General features: G+C 57.3%; 2 protein-coding genes across 8 annotated transcripts in view; both read left to right on the top strand.

Moving 5' to 3' along the window:
• Positions 1–3,370, top strand: part of LLGL2 (LLGL scribble cell polarity complex component 2) — a 33,857-nt gene extending 30,487 nt beyond the window's left edge. For 3 of the 7 annotated variants that reach the window (XR_014326955.1, XR_014326957.1, XR_014326959.1), the window contains 7 exons: positions 311–427; positions 542–708; positions 1,078–1,342; positions 1,584–1,737; positions 1,991–2,291; positions 2,515–2,557; positions 2,685–2,746. Coding sequence is in view for 2 of the 7 variants with exons in the window: in XM_082860942.1 (XP_082717068.1) it covers positions 311–427; positions 542–708; positions 1,078–1,342; positions 1,584–1,737; positions 1,991–2,019; positions 2,244–2,291; positions 2,515–2,557; positions 2,685–2,746; positions 2,936–2,946 (896 nt within the window). In the remaining 5 variants the exon portion in view is untranslated. Of the gene's footprint in view, positions 1–310; positions 428–541; positions 709–1,077; positions 1,343–1,583; positions 1,738–1,990; positions 2,292–2,514; positions 2,558–2,684; positions 2,747–2,935 lie in introns of those variants that run through there. The other 4 variants (XM_082860942.1, XR_014326956.1, XM_082860943.1 and 1 more) reach the window with 4 other exon arrangements.
• Positions 3,371–10,240: 6,870 nt separating this feature from the next.
• Positions 10,241–23,316, top strand: part of MYO15B (myosin XVB) — a gene marked incomplete at its 5' end in the record, with an annotated part of 32,506 nt that continues 19,430 nt past the window's right edge. The window contains 22 exon segments of the mRNA XM_082859878.1: positions 10,241–12,279; positions 12,659–12,722; positions 12,957–13,066; positions 13,221–13,293; position 13,295; positions 13,607–13,719; positions 13,982–14,085; positions 14,210–14,273; positions 14,438–14,551; positions 14,667–14,828; positions 15,552–15,665; positions 15,779–15,837; positions 15,913–16,045; positions 17,180–17,275; positions 17,526–17,657; positions 18,414–18,539; positions 21,416–21,493; positions 21,683–21,798; positions 21,888–21,933; positions 22,072–22,196; positions 22,636–22,753; positions 22,994–23,151. Of these exon segments, the coding sequence (XP_082716004.1) occupies positions 10,241–12,279; positions 12,659–12,722; positions 12,957–13,066; positions 13,221–13,293; position 13,295; positions 13,607–13,719; positions 13,982–14,085; positions 14,210–14,273; positions 14,438–14,551; positions 14,667–14,828; positions 15,552–15,665; positions 15,779–15,837; positions 15,913–16,045; positions 17,180–17,275; positions 17,526–17,657; positions 18,414–18,539; positions 21,416–21,493; positions 21,683–21,798; positions 21,888–21,933; positions 22,072–22,196; positions 22,636–22,753; positions 22,994–23,151 (4,145 nt within the window).

Raw genomic sequence — 23,316 nt, forward strand, 5'->3', positions numbered from 1 at the left:
GTTTCTCTTCTCCTGCCAGGGCAAGGGTGGGCTGAGGGCTGTCTGCTGCTGTATCTCGAGGGCCGAGCTGTCCCGGGTTTGGGATCATCTGCTTGGGGCTCTGGGTTGTCAGAGAGCCTTCCCAGCCTTTTTCGTCTACACCCAGGAGGTAGGCAGGGCCCACAGCAGCTCCATTTTACAGAGGAAGAAACTGAGGTTTATGAAAGTTTGCTGACTTGACCTTGGAGTCACACAGGTAGTGAGCCAGGTCTCCTGGCTCCCCCTGACCCCCAGAACCAGGGGTTAGATGTAAACCTTTGCCTCCTGGCAGGCTCCCGCCACTGCCCCTCGCTGTGGGCTGGCACCAATGGAGGTACCGTCTACGCCTTTGCCCTGCGCGTGCCCCCCGCCGAGCGGAGGATGGATGAGCCGGTGCGGGCGGAGCAGGGTGAGCGCTGGCCGGGGGGAGAGCGCTTGTCTGCCTCAGCTGGGAGCGGGAGGGTGTCTCTGGCCTCGTGCTCCGCCCGACCACCAGCCCCCTCGCCTCCCTCCGTCCCCGCAGCCAAGGAGATCCAGCTGATGCACCGAGCGCCCGTGGTGGGGATCCTGGTGCTGGACGGACACAGCGTGCCCCTTCCCGAGCCCCTGGAGGTGGCCCACGACCTGTCAAAGAGCCCCGACATGCAGGGAAGCCACCAGCTGCTTGTCGTGTCGGAGGAGCAGTTCAAGGTGCCTTATGGGAGGAGCTGGGGTCCCCTGGGAATCCCTGGCACAAACGACAATGGCTGGGACTCACTTAACGTTGTGTTTGTAGTTGCTGTGTGAGGGCTGCAGAGGCCCAGGAAAGAAGCAGGGTCTTGATGGAGCCCCGGACCCCAGGGTCAGTGGTGGGGACACTGAAGCAGGACCTATGTCTGGGGAAGGGACAGAAAACACAGACAGGGACTGGCGTCCTCGCAGTCTGAGTGCAGCGACCACACGTCTGAGGGCCAGGCCCAGTGGCAGCCTCGGGCAGGGAAGCGGGAAGTCCTCGTTTGACTGGATGAAGCTCTGCACACTGGTCTGGCTTCAGGCGTGACCGGCTGCCCTGTGCCCTAGGTGTTCACGCTGCCCAAGGTCAGCGCCAGGCTGAAGCTGAAGCTGACCGCCCTGGAGGGCTCGCGGGTGCGGCGGGTCAGCGCGGCCCGCTTCAGCAGCTGTCGAGCCGAGGACTACGGGGAACACCACCTGGCTGTCCTCACCAACCTGGGCGACATCCAGGTGGTCTCGCTGCCCCTGCTCAAGCCCCAGGTGCGGTACAGCTGCATCCGCCGGGAGGACGTCAGCGGCATCGCCTCCTGCGTCTTCACCAAATATGGCCAAGGTGTGCAGGCGGTGGGCACGTCGGGACCTCTGCCCGCAGGGCTGCGTTTGGGGCTCATGCTCTGCTGCGGGGGCTGCTGGGAAGGGCAGTCGGGGGTATTCCGGTCAAGGCCAGGCTCCTCAGGCAGAGAACTTTGGGAGCCTCTGGCCCCTAATCCCCCCTGGGGGGGCAGCTCTGTTGGCAGCCACAAGGTCCGGGAGACTCAGGCTGGCCTCACCTGCCAGGCTTCTCCACCCCCCAGGTTTCTACCTGATCTCACCCTCCGAGTTTGAGCGCTTCTCTCTCTCCACCAAGTGGCTGGTTGAGCCCCGGTGCCTGGTGGATTCAGCAGAAACGAAGAACCACAGCCGTCTCCGCGACAGATCGGGCCCTGAAAAGGCCTCGGGCCGAGCCAGGTGGGTAAGAGTCCAGGTGGCCTTTGCTCCAGCCCCTCCTCACCCCACCCTCCCTGGGGTGCCCCCTGGGGGCTGGTCAGAGTCCCCTTCCCCCGTGAACTCAGCCCACCCTCCCAGCTCTGCCTCCTTGCCCCCCTTTGTATGCCCCACCCTCCCACGCAAGTTGGTCAGTCGACCTCATTCTTCACGGGACCAGGGCTTTCCAGAACGGGGAGCCTAGTGGCCCCCCATCCTTACTGTCTCTTCTCCACAGGAATTCAGGGAGCCAGAGTGATGGAGAGGGTAAGACAGGCCTCTCGGGGGCCAGGGGCGTGTGGGGGCCGAGGCGTTGTGAGCACACCTGGGGAGGGAAGGGGATCCCAGGTGAGCAGGTGGTGTTCGGGCTGGGAGTCGAAACAGCTTCCCTTCCAGTCCTGGGCTCAGGCTTCAGCAACCCCACCCCCAGAAGCAGGGAGCTGGGGCAGAGGAGGGCCCAAGGCTCACCTGGCCTGGCCTCTGCCTTCCAGAGAGGAGGTCGGGCCCCGTGATGGAGCACGCTCTGCTCAATGACGAGAGTGAGTCAGGGCAGGTGCTGGTGGGCTGGCTGGCAGGGGGGATGTGCGGTGCGGAGGGTGGGCACATGCTTGGAAGGCCAGGCTGGGAACGAGGGCCGTTTTCCTGAAGGAGGGCAGTCCCGTTCACCCCATCAGTAGAAGGGGCAGAAAGGGGGGTGTCTGGCCCTGCCCCAGCTTGCCTCACCACGCCTCTGCTCCCCACCCCTGCCCCCCTGCCCCGCAGGAGTCCTGAAGGAGATCCAGAGCACGCTGGAGGGAGACCGAGGGTGAGTGACCCTCAGGCTCGCAGGGCTGGGCCCCTGGTGCCGGGAGACGTTCCAGGGGAGCTCTGGGAATGAGGGTCCTTGTCTGCAGCCCCCGTGGACGGTGACGGCCCTGTCTTTGCCCACGCAGGAGCTGTGGTGATTGGCGTTCTCCGCGAGTGGCCGTGGGGTACGGCCTCAGCAATGGGGGAGGTAGGGGCTCTGGGTGCTGCTGCACGGTGGGGTGGGGCACGCTCCTGGGGAGGGATAGGAGGGACAGGAGCCCCCGTCCCCGCTCCCCAAGGCCCTTAGGCCTATCCCAGCCCTGACACACACCCCCACTTGCCCGAAAACCTCCATGTCTGGGCTCAGGCGGGTGACTGAGGCCCCCGTCCCGCCCAGGGTGCTCCTGAGTCGCTGTGGCTCTGTCTCCTTCTGCACGACGAACACACACTACTGACGGCTCTTCCTGGGGGCACTGCCCCACCTGGAGAGGCCCGTGCACTGGGCCGTGCAGGGGCTGGGGGCACCCCCAGTGCCCACCCTGCTGCTGCTCCTGGCCTTGGGAGAGGAGGGACCCCAGGCCCCTGGGGCTCTCCCTCCTCGGGCCTTGACCCTCTCGGTCCTTTTGTCAATGTTGCACAGTTTTTATCCCCGTCTCCCCGCTTTTTGTAGTGGGCTGGGTTTTAAATTATAAATGTTAACTGCCTCTGGGTGAAAAAGTTTTTAATAAACACCTTATTACCTCTTCACTGGACTGGCCCAACGACTTTACTTTTTTAATTGTGCAGAGATTTTCCACGTAAATAGAAATGATCATTAGCTGGTTCCTTGCCTTTGCCCCTCGGGTCCATCCCCTGGACCAGGCTGGTGCTCAGGAGAATCTGTTTTTTAAGCTATTTGAATCAGATCAAACTGTATCTGGTTGTGTCCGAACGCTATATGCCTTCTCTCTTTGGGAATAAATGGTAAAAGTTAACTGAATTGAGTCTGACTGCATTCCCGGGTGGGGGGCAGTGGGAGGCCCCTAGCTGCCCCTGGCTGGCCTTCCCTTGCTGTTAGGAGGGGAAGATGGACACAGTATCTCAGGCCCGATGGCTTCTTCCGGACTTCAGGGAAGGACTGTGGGGTGCTGCTGAGGCGTGGGGGGCAGTTAAGGTCTTTGTAAGCCCGGGGTTTGATTCAACTTGGGCTACATCTTTATTCACCTGTCTTCACTGAGCACCAGCTATATGCCAGGTGCTTGGGGTTCAGAGGTGGCCAAGACAACGTGATCCCTGCCCTCGTGGGGTCCTTACAAGTGCAGGAAGTGTTAAGATGAGGGACATCTGGGGGCTTGTGAGAAATGTGCCTGGGGAGGTGACGTTAAGTGTCACGGGAGAGGTGACCAGGAGCTGGCTGGGCAGACTGTTCTGTGCAGAGGACTGGGGGCGGGGAGGTACAGGAGCACGAGAGGGAGTGTTCTGCTCGCCGTAGAACCAGTGAAGAGCTGAGGGTGGCTAGCCGGAAATGAGCTGAAAATGCCAGGGCCAGTCCAGGAGCCTCGTGAGGGCGAGGGCACCGCCACGGGCCGCAGGAACCCACCCTGGCCTGAGTGCGGAAAGGGCCTGTTGGAAGGACATGGATTACTCAGGGAGCAGAGGAGGAGCTGAGGCCCAGGTCCCAGGACGGACACACCGTGGGAGCATCCTCCGCACCCACCCTCCGGCCCAGCACGTTCAGCTCAAGAGTCGCTGCATTTTGGAACTTGGACCACTCGAGCATCCCTTGTTTCTCCTTAGGGGAATAGTGGGGGCTTACTGAGATGGAGCCCCAAGAGCCGCGAGGAGCGGGAGGGACAGCTCCCCAAAAGAAGAAAATGCCGTCCCGGGAAGAAGTGGAGAAAGGATGCTGGGCAGATAAAGACAAAGCCACGGGTGTGGGGGAGGTGGGGAGAACTGCACCCTCTGCAAGACAGTCTGGACTCCATCCTGAGACAGCGGAAGCCTTTGAAGGACGTTTTTTTTCTGCCGTGCTGCGTGGCATGTGGGATCTTAGTTCCCAGACCAGGGATCGAACCCACGCCCCCTGCAATGGAAGTGCTGGACCGCCAGGGAAGTCCCATCTGGAGGGCTTTAAGCAGGGAAGTTCCACGAGGAGATTTATTCTTCTAAAGATTACTGTAGCTTCAACCGCAGCTACAGCAACCGAGTGCCACTCAGGCAAATTACTTACCTGCTCTGCATCAGTGTCTCCTGGGAAATGGGATAACAGTATTCCCTCGTGATCTGTTGCCAGGTTCCTATGAGACCTCGAGGTCAATGGGCTAATGATGGGGGAGGCCCTCTGTCAGGGTCAGGGAGAACATCTTCGAGTTTGATGCATCGGATGTCTTCTCTAACTCGGGTTGGCACTGGGGTCCTCAGTCTGTGGGTCAGAGGGTCCTGCGCCAAAAGTGGGTGCCAAGGAAGGAGTGGGAACATCACACCCAGAGAGCTGGGCTCCCCACCTAGGGAGACAGGTATGGTTTTGTGACTGCCAGTTTAGGGGGGCTTCCATGTCTTTTATCCAGTTGGCCTAAATTACCTCACACTAATGGACAAGCGACACGAAGTTTCCTGCCAAGAAACCAAGACTTGAAGATCACGGTAACAATGCAAACGCCAACAAATGAGAAGAAAATGGCAGAGCCAACACCTCCATGGCTTCGTGGCTGCCGCAATGATCCGGCTAATCGGCTCGAACAAGAAGTCAACAAGCGCACACACGCACCTGAAAATACCAAGAGGGCTCTTTGAAAGTGGAGTTACCCCGCGCGCATTAAGGGCGAGATTTGCCTTAAGTACACTATGCTCTGAAGCGTTAGCTTACGTTGGTGGTTCAAATAGTTCAGAAGAAAAGTTCTCATATTAGGAGTGTGAGACCAGCCATTTTTATGGATAGGCGTGCTCTAGAAAGGGGATTGACGGAAGCTGGGCTGGCCCCGAGGGAGAAGTGGGGTGTCCAGGGAGAGGTGATGGGAGTGGTGAAACGGAGGTATTGAGAGGTTGAGTTGACCAGGATGGCTGCCAGATAGACTGGTGAGTGAGTGGGAGGGGTCACTGCCAATTCCAAAGGCCCTGGAGGGGGCTTCCCTGGTGGCGCAGTGGTTGAGAGTCCGCCTGCCGATGCAGGGGACACGGGTTCGTGCCCTGGTCCGGGAAGATCCCACGTGCCACGGAGCGGCTGGGCCCGTGAGCCATGGCCTCCGAGCCTGCGCGTCCGGAGCCTGTGCTCCGCAACAGGAGAGGCCAGAACAGTGAGAGGCCCCCGCGTACCGCAAAAAAAAAAAAAAAAAAACCAAAGGCCCTGGAGACGTACCACAGGCAGCCAGTCTGGAGACTTAGATCTGAGGGACTTCGGCATCCAGAGGTGGAAGACAGTGTTCACCTACATCTGAAAGTCGGGCGGATCCAACCCTCCATCACTGGCTTTGCCTGTGACTGGCTGTGTGACCTTGGATAGATGACCTCACTCCTGCGCCTTTGTTTACTTATCTCCAAAATGGGCTGTGATAATAGGGCCGACCTCAGAGGACTGAAAGGATTAAATGAGAATCTGTAACATCCCACAGCAGCTGGCTCCCAGTAAACACCCAACCAAAGGAGGTGAAAGTTACTGTGAGGTGGGTGAGGCCAGGAGAGGAGGAAATGGATCAGGAGGGAGGGAAGGAGTGTGGAGTGGAGTCAGAAGAGGGCTTGCACAGACCGGAGGAGGAGCTCACAGTCCTCGTGAGCAAAGCAGATGAAGGAATGAGTGGGAAGGAGGAGGCAAAGGGGAGAACTGGGCTTGGGGCTGGGGCCCCTCTGCCCTGCTATCAGGTTTGTCCAGGGGAGTTCCCCGGAGATTGTTGGAAATCACACAGCCAGGAAGTGGGACAGGGGAGGGACCAAGCCTGTCTGGTTCTGAAGCCAATTCTCAGCAGAAGTGTCATGGAGCAGAATAGCGGGACCCGGGCTTCCCTGGTGGCGCAGTGGTTAAGAATCCACCTGCCAATGCAGGAGACATGGGTTTGAGCCCTGGTCCGGGAAGATCCCACATGCCGTGGAGCAACTGAGCCCATGCACCACAACTAGTGAGCCTGTGCTCTAGAGCCTGCAAGCCAAAACTAGTGAGCCCACATGCCACAACTACTGAAGCCTGCGTGCCTATAGCCCATGCTCTGCGCCAAGAGAAGCCACGACAATGAGAAGCCCGCGCACCGCAACGAAAAGTAGCCCCCGCTCGCCACTAGAGAAAGCCCGCGTGCAGCAACGAAGACCCAATGCAGCCAATAAATAAATTAATTAATTAATTAATTAAAGAAAAAGAATAGCGGGACCCTTAAATTGGGTCCCCAATTTCTCACTTACTGGCTGTGTGTCCTTAAGCCACTTACCCTCTCAGAGCCGTTTCCCCATCTGTGAAATGAGACCATATCTCCCTCCTAAGGTTGTGGGGGGTTTGAATGAAATGCAGCTTGGGAAGAGAACTAACTGAGACTCAGAGGATCAGAAGTGGCCACGCCCACGGAGCTGAGTGAGATCCGAGCTCTGTCCTGGATCAACCAGAGGGAGAGGAGGGCAGGGGAGAAGGTAGGAGATTAGAGACAGGTGTGGAGCTCTCCCTCTGCCCCCAGAGCTCACAGGACACATTGTAATGGGCTGGACAAATGGAAGTTCTGTGTGTAGCTGATGGTAGCTCCTCACACATGTTCTTTTGCCAGGTCTTGGGAGCCAGACTGCCTGAGTGGGCATCCCACTTCTTTTTTTTTTTAATATATAATAATATATTTATTTTTGGCCATGCTGTGCAGCTTGTGGGATCTTAGTTCCCCAACCAGGGATTGAACCCAGGCCCTCAGCAGTGAAAGCACGGAGTCCTAACCACTGGCCTGCCAGGGAATTCCTGGCATTCCAGTTCTGACACTCAGCTGTGTGCCTCAGTCTTACCATCCATAAAATGGGAATCCTTATAGCACCAACCTCTTAGAGTGCTTTCAAGAATTAAGTGAATTCAGGGAATTCCCTGGCGGTCCAGTGGTTAGGACTCCGTGCTTTCACTGCTGAGGGCCTGGGTTCAATCCCTGGCTGGGGAACTAAGATCCCACAGGCCACAGGGCGTGGCCAAAAAGAAAAAAAAAAAATTAAGTGTAGTACTTAGAACAGTACCTAGCACATCATCATCATCATTATTATTAGTCCAGGGCAAAACAGTGAGCTCTTTCTCTGTGTTATCTTTTAAATTGTAAAATGCATACAGAAGAGCACAAGTCATAGGAGTACAACCCGATACACCTCCACCAACTGAACAAACAGTATCACCCATGGAGGCTCCCTTGTGACCCTTCTAGTCACTACCAACCTCCCACCCCCCACCCCAGGCACCACTCTATAACTAGCTCAGTTTCCTCTTTTCGTTCTTTATGTAAATAGAATCATACAGTGACTCTATAACTCTTTCTGGCTTCTTCACTCACCATTACGTTTGTGAAATAACCCATGTATGTTGCTGACAGCGCTGTGTAATCATCCACTGTGCGAATACATCACCCCACTTCCTGCTTTCTGCAGGTGAAACAAGCCGTATGAGTCTCATCGCCCTTTGCCTTGGTCAGTATTGGTGGTGGGGAAGCACAGCTTACAGACTTCCACAAAGGCACCAGTTTTATGAGCTCCATGGTAACTGATGTTACCCATGAGCTTGTGTTCCTTTGGGACAGCCGCTTCCTTCACTAGAAGGCTGCTTCCTTGGCAAAGGCCAAGTCACTTTCAACTCCTTGCTCAAACCAGGCCTCTGGGCTGTGAGTGGCCCTCCTGGGTAACGTGAGTGCTTGCAGCAGCTCCGCCCAGGTCTGAGGCTGGCTCCAGGAGATGTGCAGAGAGGTGGGTACAAGGCAGGTACAAGCCCACTGGAGAGCATACCAAGGAAAGGGCCACAATCTGGAATGTTACCTCCCCCACTCTGATTCTGGGCAGGGCTGCTGGTGAGGAGAGGCCAGAGTGAGTGGTCAGAGCCCTGCGGGGCAGGTCACAGGCCCTGGCTGGAGATCTCATCCGACTCCATCTTGGGTGCCCTGGAGCCTACCCTGCAGCAGCTGCCTTGCCCTGGGGCCATCCAAAAAGGGCTCATGAATCCTGCCTGGGTTTAACTACAGTATAACCATCAAGAAACAGATCCGCATCAGTACAAAGATGGGTAAAGAATGAGAAAAGACAGGTCTCAGGAAAAAACAAAAAGGCTGTAAGATGGAGGAAAGCTGCTTATTTTCACAGAGAAATGAATTTAAAAGACACTGAGATTTGTCACGTTTCAGAGTGGCAAAAATGTTAGGTAACACCATGCCTCAGTGCCATGTTAAAATGGGTGGTCTCCTATCTTGCTTGTGGGAGTGTAAATTGATACAGCCTCCATGGAGGAAAATTTGGAGCACTCCAAATTACAAATACACATACCCTATGGCCCAGCAATTCTACTTCTAGGAATTGATTCTGCTTGGACACAGGTGGAGTCAATGTTGTTTGTAACTGAAGCAAAAGCTGAGATGAAGGCATCCTCCGTTTCAGACATAAAAGTCTGTTAGCCTAAAGCAATTTTTAAAAGTCAGTTATTTTACCAGGAAAACAGGTTTATTCAAGAGCAGCAAAGAATTACAACACAGGATAGCAACTATGGCCAGCAACATGCAACCCTGCTAAAGCAAAGGAGAGGAAACTTTTTTTATAGAGGAGAAGGGGAAGTTGGGAAAGACTGTTATAAACAAAAAGACCATTGGAGGAAATTGGGAATTTGAAGCACAGTGGCTTTTCATTGTCTTAGTTTGACAGTTTCTCATTGGCTGAGCTGTGCCAGGCAAGGAGAAAATCTTTTTTCCTCCAGCTGGCTGTAGTACAAAGTACATTTCTTTCCCTTGGGATCTGCATTGAGGTGGAGGGGTAAGCGTGTAAGAGCTCCCCCTTCTGGCCTCTGGACTCCATTTTAGTAAGGTTTCCCTTGATTAATTTTCACACTATCAATAAAGAATTGGTTAAACTATGGCACGTTCATTTGCTGATTATGCAGTTGTAAAAAGAAAAGAAAAAGAAGATCATTATGTACTATTATGAAATCTCCAAGTTAATCTGTTAGATTGGAAAAAGCAGAGTGGAGAGCCATGAGCTAGAAAAGCTTCCACCTGTGCTCAAAGGGAAAAAGAATACTTGCTTTTCTGTGCGTGGATAGCTCTTGAAGGCAATACAAGAAATGGGTAACCTGGACTTCCCTGGTGGCGCAGCGGTTAAGAATCCGCCTGCCAATGCAGGGGAGGAGGGTGGATTCCCCTAGAGACCCCAGGACGAGGAGGACGGTTCTTTGGCACCCCCTCACGCCCTGCTGAAGAAGCAGTGAGGCGGGAGCAGAGCATGGGCCCCCTCGATTTGGCGTGGTGCCAGGCTGACCTGGCCAGCAGCAACTCCAGGCGGCACGGTTGCCCTGTCCACGGCCTTTGTCCGCAGTTGCAGCTCCTCTTTCCTGGGCGGCCTCCACTCTATTGTTGGCCGAGGAGGTCAGGACCCGCAGCCACCTGCATTATTGATGCTCACGCATAAAGCGGGAGATGCGGGGGCGGGTAGATTGAGCCTGTAGCCGCAACCTGTGATGTGCTGCCGAGGGCACCTGCGGGCAGCCAGCTCCTAGGGAAGAGGACAGGAGGGAGACGCCGGGAAACAAACCATGGTCAGGAGCAAGGGCAAAACGCCCCAGCGGCCGGAGGGACCCGGGAGGCCGACCTCCCGGGAGCAGGAATCCGGGTCGGCCAGCGCCGACAGCGCGCCCAGCCGGGAGCGCCGACAGGGCCGCGGTAAAGCCCACGGGGCGAGACCACTCTTGGAGCCCTGCACCGCAGGGGGCCAGGAGACCTCCGGTGGCCGCAGGAAGCCCACCGTAGAGGAGAACGGCGACTGCAGACGGCCAGAGGCTGGGCCGCCACCGGAGGCTGCGGGGAGACGAGGCAGCGCTTGGCGTCGGGGATGCGGGCCTAAGGAGAACCACAAGCCTGGGGACGGCCGTGGGGGGCGCCTGGAGGAGAAGAGTCTCCTCGGAGGAAGAAGGACACGCGGGCGCGACCGCCGCAGGAGAAGAGGAAAAGGGCGGGGACGCTCGGTTCAGCGGGGCCGCCGAGAGACCCGCAGCCTCAATGGGGACACGTCGGATGGAGACGCGGCCAGCTCCTGCCCGGACAGCGAAGCCCGCGAGGCCCTGGAGAGCGGCAGCCAGAGCGGTGGGGCCCCAGAGCGGCGGCCCAACTCGGAGCAAACGGACATGGGCTCGGGAAGCACCCAAACCGGTCCGGAGGCAGCGCTGGAGGCGCCGAGAGAACGCCCGAGCAGCGACGGCCTGGGCAGCGACGGCAGAGGCGGTGACAAGCCCCCCGCCGGGCCCCGGAGCCCGGAAGGATCGTCGGGGGCGAGGCCCCAGGGAGAGACCGAGGATTCCGAGACGGACACAGACTTGAGCCTTGAGGGAGCCGGGCCTGGACGGAGCCTACGGGCAGCCCCAGGAACGACAAGCGGGTCCACTGAGGCCGAAGAGGCTGACCCGGCCAGTAAAGCCGCGGCCTCCAGTCCCCTCGAGGGCAGCCGCGCGTGCGTTCGCCGGAGCTCGCGGGCTTCTCGAGACCCCAGGCCGGCCCGGGACGCAAGAAACAGTGGGGTGCAGCCCGAGGCTGAGCCGAGGGGCCCCGAGGCCGTTAGAGCCGAGGCCTCGACCGCCCGGGGTCAGCGTACACAGGTCGGAGAAGGGGTGGGGAAGGTGCAAGAGGAGGAGGGCGTGAGCGAAGCGGGGTCTGGAGGAGAAGGGTCCAGGGACCCAGCGCCGCTGGTCGCCCTGGTGGCGCTCGGCAGGCTTCGCGCGAGGCCCCCGCCAGGGCCCGCTCCCCAGGCCGCGGGTCCCTGCCGCTCGGGCCTCAAGGACCGGCTCCTGCGGGTGGCACGGGGCCTGGGCCTCCTGCGGTGGCTGCGGCTCCGGCCGCGGGCGGGCGAGGCGCGGGCGGCGGGCGAGGGGCGGGGCCGCGGTCTAGTGCTGAGCCTGGCGGGCGTAGCTGGGTTGGGCGGGCGACCGAGGGCTCCCCCTGGTGGCGGCTCGAGTTTCCCGCAGGTTGCGGAAAGGCCAGCCCCCGACGACCCTTCTGAGGACGCGGACCCGACTCCAGATCCCAAGTTTGCGGTCATGTTCCCCAGAATCCACAGGGCAGGGAGGACCTCGAGCAGCCAGAGCTCAGAGGAAGCGTCCGCGGACGCCCCCGCTGGGGAGGGGCACTTTTCGTCTTGTGCGGGGGCTTCAGGGGACAGTGAGGGGCGCAGGGCGAGTGGAGAAGGGGTGGCCGGGCGCCGCCACGGCTCTCTCGGCCCGACTGCCTCCGACGAGCCCCCACTCGAGAGAGGCTCCAGCAGCGAAGCAGAGCCGGAGACCTTGGGAGCCGAGGCTCCGGTGCACTGGGCGCAGGGCGAGGACCCCCGCGAGGACCCTGGGTTTGGCACCGAAGCACTGCTGCCCCGACTCATCTTGGAGACCCGCCTGCGGCGGGAGAGGAGCCCGAGCCCCTGCAGGTTCCTGAGGGATCGATGGGAGCCGGAGGATGAGACCGAGGAGGCGCTGGAGAAGGACCTGGAGCTGAGCCTCGGGCCGGGCCTGGAGGCACCGCCCTTTCCCGGCGTCGAGGACAGGAGCCTCGGGGAAGGCCTGGAAGACACCGAGGACCTGGCCCGGCTGCGGTGAGCGGGCGCGGTCCCAAACCTGCCATGCCTGGGTCACACTTGCTCGTATCCCATCCTACCCCCGTTCTTTTATGAATTGTATCCTTACATGGGATTTTGCCACGCAAGGTCGTCTGGTTGGAAGGGGCAGGTGAGGGGTGAGAATCAGGTGCTCCTTCCTTCTCTAATTGGCACAAAGCTTCCCTCTGGGTCAACAGCCTGGTCCTGCTTGTAGCGTCCAGGGCGCTGGTAATTTGCTTAGCAGCAGGACCCCTGTATTATGGACCAGCTCGGAGAGGGTGCATGACTTGGTGGAAGTGTCTCTGCAGCCAGTGGCAGCGCTAACCCAGGATCTTCTGCCCCCAACGCCCTGCTTCTCCACCCTGCTTCCCTACAGGCCGGTGTGTGACAGCTCCGTGCTGCTGTGCCTCAAGAAGAGGTTTTACCTGGGCCGAATCTATGTACGGGGGACCCAAGAGGGGATGGTGGGCTGGGATTCCCTTTCCTCAGGGATCAGAGGGCCCTCCGGGCACCCCTGGAGAGCTTTCCGCTCCATCTTTCTCCTCCCTGGGCTGGGTGCTGAACCCTCTCTGGGGTCCTGCAGAGCGGGGAGGGGCCGGGGGCATCAGAGCTCCACTCAATTTGCATCACCTGCTCCCTCCATGTTCTGATGAGAGCTTCCACTTTCCTCCCAGACCTTTGGGGGGCCCCTTCTGCTCGCTCTGAACCCCCGCCGGCCCCTGCCTCTCTTCTCACCTGAGGTCCTGGCCAGCTACCACCCTAGGAAGACCCCTAACACCACCCCGTACGTGAATTTGCCCCACCAGCCCTCTGCTCACCCCCAGCATGTCCCATTGACTGAGGTCCAGGCCATGGCAGGCACGACCTGCCTACGCCCAGGAGGCCCCAGATGCCCATCTCTGGTAACCTTCTCATCTGCTTCCACCCTCCTCCCCCAGACACATCTTTGCCATCGTGGCAGCAGCCTATAGCCTGTCTCAGAGCACCAGGCAGGGCACCTGCATCCTCCTGGGGTGAGTGGTGGCTGCCCTGCTTGACTGAACCTTCAGGCCACACTGAAGGCCAGGAGGAAGGGGATGTGAGGTCTGCATTTGAAACTGCCTGTCTGGTCCACTGCTGGGCAACAGGTCTGGACTTCCTGAGACTGTGCCCCTTGAACGAGGCATCTTGGGGACTTTTTTCTGTTTGGTCTCTATGCCCCAGGTCTATGTTTCTGCATTTCTGGGAGTCTCCTTTAGGGCAGGTATCACTTCCAGGTGGGCATAGCCCCACTTTTGGGCTCAGTAGGATTGTCCTATGTGCCCCTTCCTGGAGACCCTGCCAGCCTCTCCCTCCTGCAGTGGGCACAGCGGCTCTGGGAAGACAGAAGCTTCCAGAAAGATTGTGCAGTTCCTAAGCAGCCTGGAGCAGGGGCAGACAAGGGACAGAGGATGTCGGGTGAGGGGCAGCTCGCCATTTCCCGGGGATCCAAGAGGGACCATGCTACTCCTTTGGGCCAGAAGGGTGGTCTTCAGGCCTCTGGCTTCCCCTCGGGGGCAGCCCGAGGCATTGCCTACTGCGGGGACAGGGAGGGCGGGGGTGACTGACCCCTCCGTGGAGCAACAGAGCTGCCAGGTACATAGTGTCCTCGGCCGGGATGCCTGATCAGTGGGCACCACTGCTGCTCCCAGGGGTACTTGAATGCCCCTCCCCCATGCAGCTGGACGACGTGCTGCCCATGCTCAGCAGCTTCGGACACGCCAAGACAGTCCTCAACTCCAACGCCAGCCGCTTTGGCCAGGTCTTAGGCCTCTGCCTGCAGCAGTGAGTGACGGGGGTCCAGGTGGGCGGGGTCACCCAGGATCAGTTTCCCTTACTGGGAAGCTGAGACTGCTGCCCTTGGGTCCAGCCCACGGTGGGTCCCTCACTCAGTGTCCTGTGTCCACAGAGGGGTCATCCTGGGAGCCTCTGTGTCACATTACCTGCTTGAGACCTCGAGGGTGGTGTTTCAGGTATGACCTGGCCCGCTGCTCCCAGAGTGGGAAAGAGGGAGGGGCCCCTGTGAGCGGCTGTGGTCCCTCAGCCCCCAAGCCTGCCTTCCCCAGGACTTGTCCTTGCTCCCCTGGGGCACAGGACCAGGCCGTTGCTCCCCCTAAGCCAGTCCTTCTCCCATGAGGCCCAGGCTGAGCGGAGCTTCCATGTTTTTTATGAGCTGCTGGCGGGGCTGGACCCCATGGCGCGGGAACGGCTCTCCCTACAGGGGCCGGAGACCTACCACTACCTCAACCAGGTGGGGGAAGGCCCCCTCGGTGCTGGACAACGGGGACCGCCCAGGGGAGGGTCTGAGGAGAGGGAAGCTGCGGGCGGCCAGACTCCTCACCCCTCACCCCTGCTGTGCTCCGCAGGGCCGGGCCTGCAGGCTCCAGGGCAAGGAGGACGCCCAGGACTTCACAGGACTGGTGAAGGCCCTGCAGGCGCTGGGCTTGTGCACCGAGGAGCTGACTGCCGTCTGGGCTGTGCTGGCTTCTGTCCTGCAGCTGGGCAACATCTGCTTCTCCTCTTCAGAGGTGAGCTCCCTCTGAGACGCTGGATTGGTGGCGGCTTGTTTGCATCATCACGAGGGCAGAAATAACAATGCCAAACACTTGTGTGCAGGAGACAGTAAGGCCCCGGGCCACCATCAGGGCCTCACCACTGCCCCCGAAAGCAGATGAACTCCCATCGTACAGATGAGAAAACTGAAATCGGGGTCTTCTGCATCTATACCGATCCTGTCCCACTAAACTGCCACCCTGAGGAGGATGCATGGCATTAATTGAGCAGCTATTATGTACCTGGCACTGTGTAGATCACTCTACATATATTTTTTTTTTTTTTGGCCACACCGCGCAGCTTGCGGGATCTTAGTTCCCTGACCAGGGATTGAACCCAGGCCCCCGGCAGTGAACGTGCCGAGTCCTATAACCGCTGGACCACTGAGGGGTTCCCTGCATATATTTTCTAATTCATTGCTCTGAGAACACCATAACATAAAAATTGTTGTTTCACCTTTAACAATAAGACAGTGGGGGCTCGGAGAAGGAAAGAGGCTTGTCAGGGCCGCCAGTTAGTGGAGAGGTAAAGTCAGGATTCACACTCAGGCCCTCAGACTCCGGAGCCAGCTCCTACCTGCCCAGATCTACCTTTGGGTAACAGGGCACCTTGCCAGGCAAAGCAAGGCCCTGCCCCTGCCCCATGGGAAGCAGCCAGTCCACAAGCAGAGCTCTCCCTGCCCCCTCGCGCCTGTCCAGAGGGAGTCACAGGAGGTGGCTGCCGTGTCCAGCTGGGCTGAGATCCACACGGCAGCCCGGTTGCTGCGGGTGCCGCCCGAGCGCCTGGAGGGGGCTGTCACCAGGAGGGTCATGGTGAGCTCGGGGGTCCTGGGGAGGCGGGGGCCTGACCAGTCCACCCGAAGGCTTGGGGAGCAGTAGTGTGGGCCTTGGGCCTGACGTACCACATGCACATCCTCTGCCCTCAGGAGACGCCCTATGGCCGGGTCTCGAGATCCCTGCCCGTGGAAAGTGCCATCAGCGCCAGGTGGCCCTGGGGACAGGAGAGAGCTGTGAGCAGGCCCGGCCCCTGCTGCACGAGGCTCACTCCCCATGCCAACAGGGACGCCCTGGCCAAGGCCCTGTACTCGCGGCTCTTCACCTGGCTTCTGAGGAGAACCAATGTGCGGCTGGCACCCCCCGGGGAGGGAGGCAGCGTGGTCACTGTCACTGTCGTCGATGTCTACGGCTTTGAGGTCACCCCTGGGGGCGGGGCCCAGGACGGGGTGCCCACCTCATCCTGGTTATTTCTGGGGACCCCAGCAGCTTCCCTTTGTGGGGGCGCTCGTGCGCTGCCTGCCTTTCTGACCATAAGATGGTCCACGAGACAGCTGCGTGCTCCATAGGTACAGCCACCTGCCCTGTCCAGCCCTGACGTCCGCTCTGGAGAGTTCTGCCTGCTTGTCCTTGCAGAGACTCACAGGAGCTCTTAAGACAATGAGAGACCCTCGGATGGGTCAGCCTCGCCTGCTGTGTACCCAGAGGAGAGGGAAGAGAGGGAATCCCCCAAATCACACTGAGTTTTCATAAGCTCTTCACCCCTTTCCAGAACATCCTCTTTCCTCAAGGCAGGGAGGAGGGGCGAGAGCAAGAGGAGGTGGCCCCCACCTCAGTCCTTGGATGGGCGCTGTGCCCAGTCCCCTGCTCTCTCCTCCTCTCCAGTGTGTCCTTGGTGACTATCTGCTCTCTGAGGAGGGGGTGACCGTTGCCCGTGTGTGTGTGTGTGTGTGTGTGTGTGTGTGTGCGCGCACGCGCGCGCATGTACACACATGCGTGCTCTTGTGTGTATTTTAGAACATGTCAAAACTCTGTGCAAAGCTACACGAAGCGGGGGCTCTGCTGGGCTTACTAGGAAAGTGCTGAGGGGCACAGAGGAAGGAGCCTGTAATTCCAACAGGAGGGATGCTGGAAGGCTTCTTGGAGGCGGCAGCCTGGAGCTCTGCTTACGAGGATGTGGCATTCTGATAGCCAGCGAGTTAGGCTGTAGCAAGAGGTGTCTTCTAGACCATAGGATGGCTATGATCAGAGGCCCGAAGGCTCACAGTGGTGCTAAGGCAGAAGGCAGGGGTGTGGGTTGTTGGAGGGAGGAAGCATGATCGAGGCTGGGACTGGGCTGAGGCGGCCTGCATGCTGTGCCAGGATCTTTGGACTTGTCCCTGGAGGAGGAAGCATCAGCCCTAGGGCACCACTCCCGCCTAGTGCTGGGGAGAATGGGGGCAGCTGTGGGAGGGGGATGAAGGGAACCAGGCCTGTGTGCTAGCCCCCCGACCAGCTGCCCTGTGCCCCCACCTCGTGTGGGTGCCCACCTCACTGCCCACGCGCCCCCCCAGGCACTGCGGGTCAACGGCCTGGAGCAGCTGTGCAACAACCTCGCCAGCGAGCGCCTGCAGCTCTTCTCCAGCCAGATGCTTCTGGCCCAGGAGGAGGTATGGGGAGCTGGGCATGGAGGTGGCAGGGGACACCCAGCTGTTTCCCAGAACAGAGGCCATCCCTGGTAAAGAGAAGGCACTACACCGAGAGCTCTGCCCCAAAGCCCCCTTGCTATGGGCCGTCTCAGTCCTTCTGAGGCTCAGTTTACTCATCTGTAAAGTGGGAGGGCCATCCTTGCTCTGGCTCAGATGAGGTCCCCCCATGAACATGGGTGGTCTCTGTAAACTAAATGCTGGCTGTTCCCAGGAGGAGTGTCGGAGGGAGTTGTTGCCCTGGGTGCCCATCCCCCAGCCTCCGCAGGAGTCCTGCCTGGATCTCCTGGTAGACCAGCCCCACAGCCTCCTGAGTATCCTGGATGCCCAGACATGGCTGTCCCAGGTGAGCCCCCAGTGTCGGGGACAAGGAGTGGGGGCCCTGGTGGCCAGGCCAGAGCCAGCAGGAACTCCCAGGGGAGCAATAAAGTGCTGAGGTCCTGGGACCCTGCCCACAGGCCCTCAGCACAGCTTGGGAAAGCAGCGGCCACACTGGCTTCAAATCCTGTCTCTGGGTGATCCTGAGTGAGATTCCCGACTTCTCCAAGAGTCCTCGCTGCAGAGGGGGACAATTGTGCCTGAGGGGCAGGGTGGTGGGGACTGTGCAGGCCCCATGAGGGGCTTGTGAGGCTTTCCCCAAGTATTTGTTGTTATAAGTTCCTTAGCACTATAAAATAATCTCTTACCGGATGGCTTTTTAAAAGTATCTTTGAAAGACTTGTTCAGAAACACATGTAACTGTGAGACCAGACTCCCAGGAGTGATTGCTAAATCTGCCTTAAAGTTCCCCTAGCCCCATTTCTTTTAAATGATTTCGTCAAGGGTCCTCTAAGCCGCCAAATCTTATTGACTGAGGTGTACAAGGCTACTGTGTTTTTTCTCAAATGGGAGCCAATTGTCCAAAATAGTCCCTGGGATAGAAGCCGTGCCCTTTCTAAGGACTCAGATGTGGAGTGACTCTTCCTGAAAGAGAAGTTTGGGGACCAAAACCAAAGCTCACCTTCTGTTCAGTGCGTGTGGTTTTGGGGGGCAGGAGAGGGAAGCACAGTCCCAGCAGGGGAGTGGTACCTGCAAAGGCCTGAGAAGCTCTTCCTCTTCTCAGGCCACGGACCACACCTTCCTGCAGAAGTGCCACTACCACCACGGCGACCACCCGCGCTACACCAAGCCCCAGCTGCCCCTTCCCATCTTCACCGTGCGGCATTACGCTGGGACCGTCACCTACCAGGTATCAGGGTGAATCAGTGAGGGCAGTGTGACCCTGGGGAGTCACCTGACGGGTGAGAGGGGTAGGTGTGGGGAGGCCCCTTCCAAGGCTTGGCCATCTGTCCCCACCTGGGCCCTTGGCCTCACCTAGTGCATGACTTACTGAGTTCTGGGTGGGCATTATGGGGTGGGGAGGGTCAAGGCCTTGGGACCTTCCAGTCCAAGAGGGGCAGAGTGTATGCACGGGACCTGGCTCTGATAACCTCAGGCAGTCTACTTCTCCTTCTGAGCCTCCATTTCCTCATCTGTAAAATGGGAATGGGAGTCCAGCCTATAGCATTGTCCTGAGGATTAATGCAATTACATGGAAATGGCGGGTCAGGGGCCTGGCAGATACTAGGTGCTCACTGAAGGGATTCTCCTCTCCCCTTTATGAGTTTCATGACTACTGCACACCTACCCAGGAGGAGGGCTGCTGAGGGGAGGGGGCCTGGTTTAAAGGCTAGGACCAGGTGACTGGTTTGAGGCAGGGCAAGTCAGGTAAGGCTTCCTGGAGGAGGTGACATGCTCTGGTTGCAGAAGAAAACATACAAACTACACAGGAGTTATCCACACGTGAAACACAAGGAGTATATGTCAATTATACTTCAAAAAAAAATCACATCTAAAAGAAAAAAAGGAAGAAACAGAAGGAGATTGACTAAAGAAAACTATAAAATTGTATTGAAGGTCACAAAAGAAGACTTAAAAATGGAGGGAAAAGCCACATTCCTGTTGGGGGGCCCTATAATGTTCACTCTTTCCCAGTTAATCTAGAAAAGTCATGTAATTCCAGACAATACTCCAATGGGGCTTTTATGAGAGAAGGAGAGGTGGATTTTAACAAAATGATTCTGAAGTATTATATGGAAAATAAATGCATAAGAATAGCTAATAAGATATAAAAAGCAAATGATTATGGAGGAATTTGCTCTATCAGATATTAAAACATATTTTAAAGCTCTAGCAATTAAAAGATTATGGTATTGATAAGCAGCAGACCCATCAATGAGACAGAATTGAAACCCAATAAACAGACCCAAAAGTGTAACAAAGAACTGGGTATGTGACAAAGGCGGCCTTTAAAAAAATGTGGTAAAGTATACACAACATAAAATTTCCCATTCTAACCATTTTTAAGTGTACATTTCAGTGTCTTTAAGTACATTCACAATGTTGTGTAACCATCACTGCTATCCATTTCCAGTACTTTTTCATTATCCCAAACAGAAACAACTTACCCATTAAACATTAAGCTCCAATTCCCCCTTCCTCAGACTCTGGCAATATCTAATCTACTTTCTGTAACTATAAATTTGACTATTCTTATGTAAGTGGAATCATAACACACACACACACACACACACACACACACACACACACAAAATCCTTATGTGTCTGACTTACTGCATTAAGCATAATGTTTCCAAGGTCCATCCATGTTGTAGCATGTGTCAGAATTTCCTTCCTTTTCATGGCTGAATAATATTCCCTTGTATGTATAGACCACATTTTGTTTATCCATTCATCTGCTGATGGACATGAATTGTTTCCACCTTCTTGGCTATTGTGAATAATGCTGCTGTGAACATGGGTGTACAAGTAACTGTTTGAGTCACTGCTTTCAATTCTTTTGGGTATCTGCCTAGGAGTAGGTTTGCTGGGTCATATGGTAATGCTATATTTACCTTTTTGAGGAGCAACCGAACTATTCCTCAGTGATTGCACCATTTTATAGTCCCACCAGCAATGTATCGGGGGTTCCAGTTTTTCTACATCCTTGCAAATACTTGTTATTTTCCGTTTTTGAAAATTATAGGCATCCTAGTGGGTGTGAAGTGGTATCTCATTGGGTTTTTTTTGTTGTTTTCTTTTTCATTGTGGTTTTGATTTGCATTTCTCTAATGACTCACGATGTCAAGCATCTTTTCATGTGCTTCTTGGCCATTTGTGTATCTTCTTTGGAGAAATATCTATTCAAGTCCTTTGCCCATTTTTGAATTGAGTTGGTTTGGGGTTTGTTTATTTACTTTTGGCTGCCTTGGGTCTTCGTTGCCACACGCAGGCTTTCTCTAGTTGCAGTGAGCAGGGGGCTGCTCTTCATTGCAGTGCACGGCTTTCTCATTGTGGTGGCTTCTCTTGTTGCGGAGCACGGGCTCTAGGTGTGTGGACTTCAGTAGTTGTGGCATGTGGGCTCAGTAGTTGTGGTGCATGGGCTTAGTTGCTCCGCGGCATGTGGGATCTTCCTGGACCAGGGATTGAACCAGTGCCCCCTGCATTGGCAGGCGGATCCTTAACCACTGTGCCACCAGGGAAGTCCTGAATTGAGTTGTTTTATTTTTTTGTTGTTGTTAAGTTGTAGTTCTTTACATAATCTGCGTATTAAACCGTTATATGTGATATTTTCTCCCATTTTGTAGGCTGTCTTTTCACCCTCTTAGTACTGTATTTTGATACACAAAAGTTTTTCATTTTAATGAAATCCAGTTTATCTATTTTTCCTTTGTTGCCTGTGCTTTTAGTGTCATATTCAGGAAATCATTGCCAAGCCCAATGTCATGAAGCGTTCTCCCTTTGTTTTCTTCTAAGAGTTTTATAGTTTCAGGTCTTACATCTGGGTCTTTGATCCATTCATTTTGAGTTAATTTTGGTACGTGGTGTGAGATGAGTCCAACTTCAAAGGGGGCCTTTGTAAAACATTTTTTTTAATGAAGTATAGTTGATTTACAGTGTTGTGTCAAAGGTGGCCTTATAACTCAGAGGGGAGAGGCTGGATTATTTTGCAAAGGGACTGGCTTCCACACCCAGCCTTCTCTCCTTGGCTCCCCACCCCCACCCCGCCCACATTATCTCTTGCAGGTTCACAAGTTTTTAAACAGAAACCAGGATCATCTTGACCCTGCTGTGGTGGAAATGCTTGCCCAGAGCCAGCTCCAGGTGCCCCTGCCAGCTGCCCTGTCCCCCCATTCTGCCCTCTCCACCCTGACAGCCTTGCCCAAGGAGCTGGTCTTCAAGCCCCTGGCAACCTGAACCTTTGGCCGGCCCACCCTGGCTCCCCGGGGGTCGGGGTGAGGGGCAGGCTGGACAGGCCCAGGTGAGCTGGCTTGGCCCCCTCTCACCCCACAGCTGGTGGGTAGCCTGTTCCAGGAAGCAGAGCCCGAGTCTGGGGACGGACCAGGCAAACCCACGCTGACCTCTCGCTTCCAGCATTCCCTGGGGGACCTCCTAGCCCGGCTGGGCAGGTGAGAATAGGGCCCCCCACACTCAACCCCAGGGAGTTTGAATGGAGGGGCCAGTCTGTGCTCAAGTGACCTCCCCTTCCACCCACCAGGAGCCATGTCTATTTCATCCAGTGCCTCAACCCCAACCCGGGAAAGGTGAGCTCTCCCAGCACCTGGCGCCAGAGCCCTCCCACCCCTGGCCGCCCCCCTCAGCCCTCCTCGGCCCTGCCCCACCTTCCCCACAGCTCTGAGCCCCTCAGTTCAGCTCTCCTTGGCTCTGCCCCGTGGCCACAGCTTCCGGGCCTCTTTGATGTGGGTCACGTGGCAGAGCAACTGCGCCAGGCGGGCATCCTGGAGGCCGTGTGTACCCGCAGCGCCAACTTCCCCGTTCGCGTGCCTTTCCAGGCCTTCCTGGCCAGGTAGGGGCCCAGGATGCGGGCAGCCCCAGGGCGCAGGCACCTCAGGGCCAGGGCTCACTAGGAAGGCCCCCTGGAGTGGCTGGCGGACCTGGGGCTTTTTCGGAAGCGGGGGATGGACACACTTTCCCAGGGACCCTGGGCCTGACGTCCAACCCTCCCTCCTTCCTTTCTCTCTGTCTCTCCTTCTCTCCCTCCATCTGCGTCTCCTTTCACTGTTCGTCACCCGCACACCTCTCCACGCCTCTGTGCATTCACCCGCCCCTCGTCCTCTCAGTAAAACTCTCCTGAGTGCTTAGCACATAGTAGGTGCTTTCCAAATCATTGTTGAATGACTTATAGACTGAATAGACCCCGAGGGGTTCAGGGGTCAAATGAGTGTGGAGGGAGGTCCCCGCTGTGCTTGTTCCGACCTCCGCAAGGTTCTCTGTCCTTGGGGCAGGTTCCGGGCCCTGGGGACAGAGGGACAGGAAGAGCTCTCTGACCGGGAAAGATGTGGCACCATCCTGAACCAGGTGTTTGGGGCTGAGTCGCCCCTCTGTCACCTGGGAGCCACCCAGGTGGGTGGTGTGTGTGAGCAGGGAAGCAGCAGGTATGGCTGGAAAGTGGGAGGAACATTTTGGGACCAACTCATGATTTGGTGGTCCTTCTGGGTGGTGGGGAGATGGAGTGGGCCAGGTGTCCCGGGCACCCCAGTAGAATCAATAGTTTGGCAGAAAGGAGGAGGCTGAGGCCTCGGGAGAAGGGCAGGGTGGTCTCCAGCCACCTGGCCTGCCCCCAGCCCAAACCTCTGCCCCCAGGTGCTACTGCGGGAGCTGGGCTGGCAGCAGCTGGAGCGGCACCGGGCCCAGCAGCGCGCCCAGGCCCTGCTCACCCTGCACCGAGGCCTCTGCACCAGCCTCTCCTGTCAACGCCTTCACCTCCTACCACGGATTCGCGTGCGTGGGCTCCAGGCCAGGTGTGCAGAGTGGGGCGAGACTGTAGGCCTCCTCACGGTGGCGGGGCAGGGTCGGGGGGGCGTAGGGCCTCAAGGCTAGTCTGCCTACTTCCCATCAGCACCGGACTCTCCTTGCTGGCATCCCCACCATGCCGTCTCTGCTTGAATACCCCCAGCCACGAGAAG

Source organism: Leucopleurus acutus, assembly GCF_964270905.1.
Source record: "Leucopleurus acutus genome assembly, chromosome: 19".
NCBI lineage: Eukaryota > Metazoa > Chordata > Mammalia > Artiodactyla > Delphinidae > Leucopleurus > Leucopleurus acutus.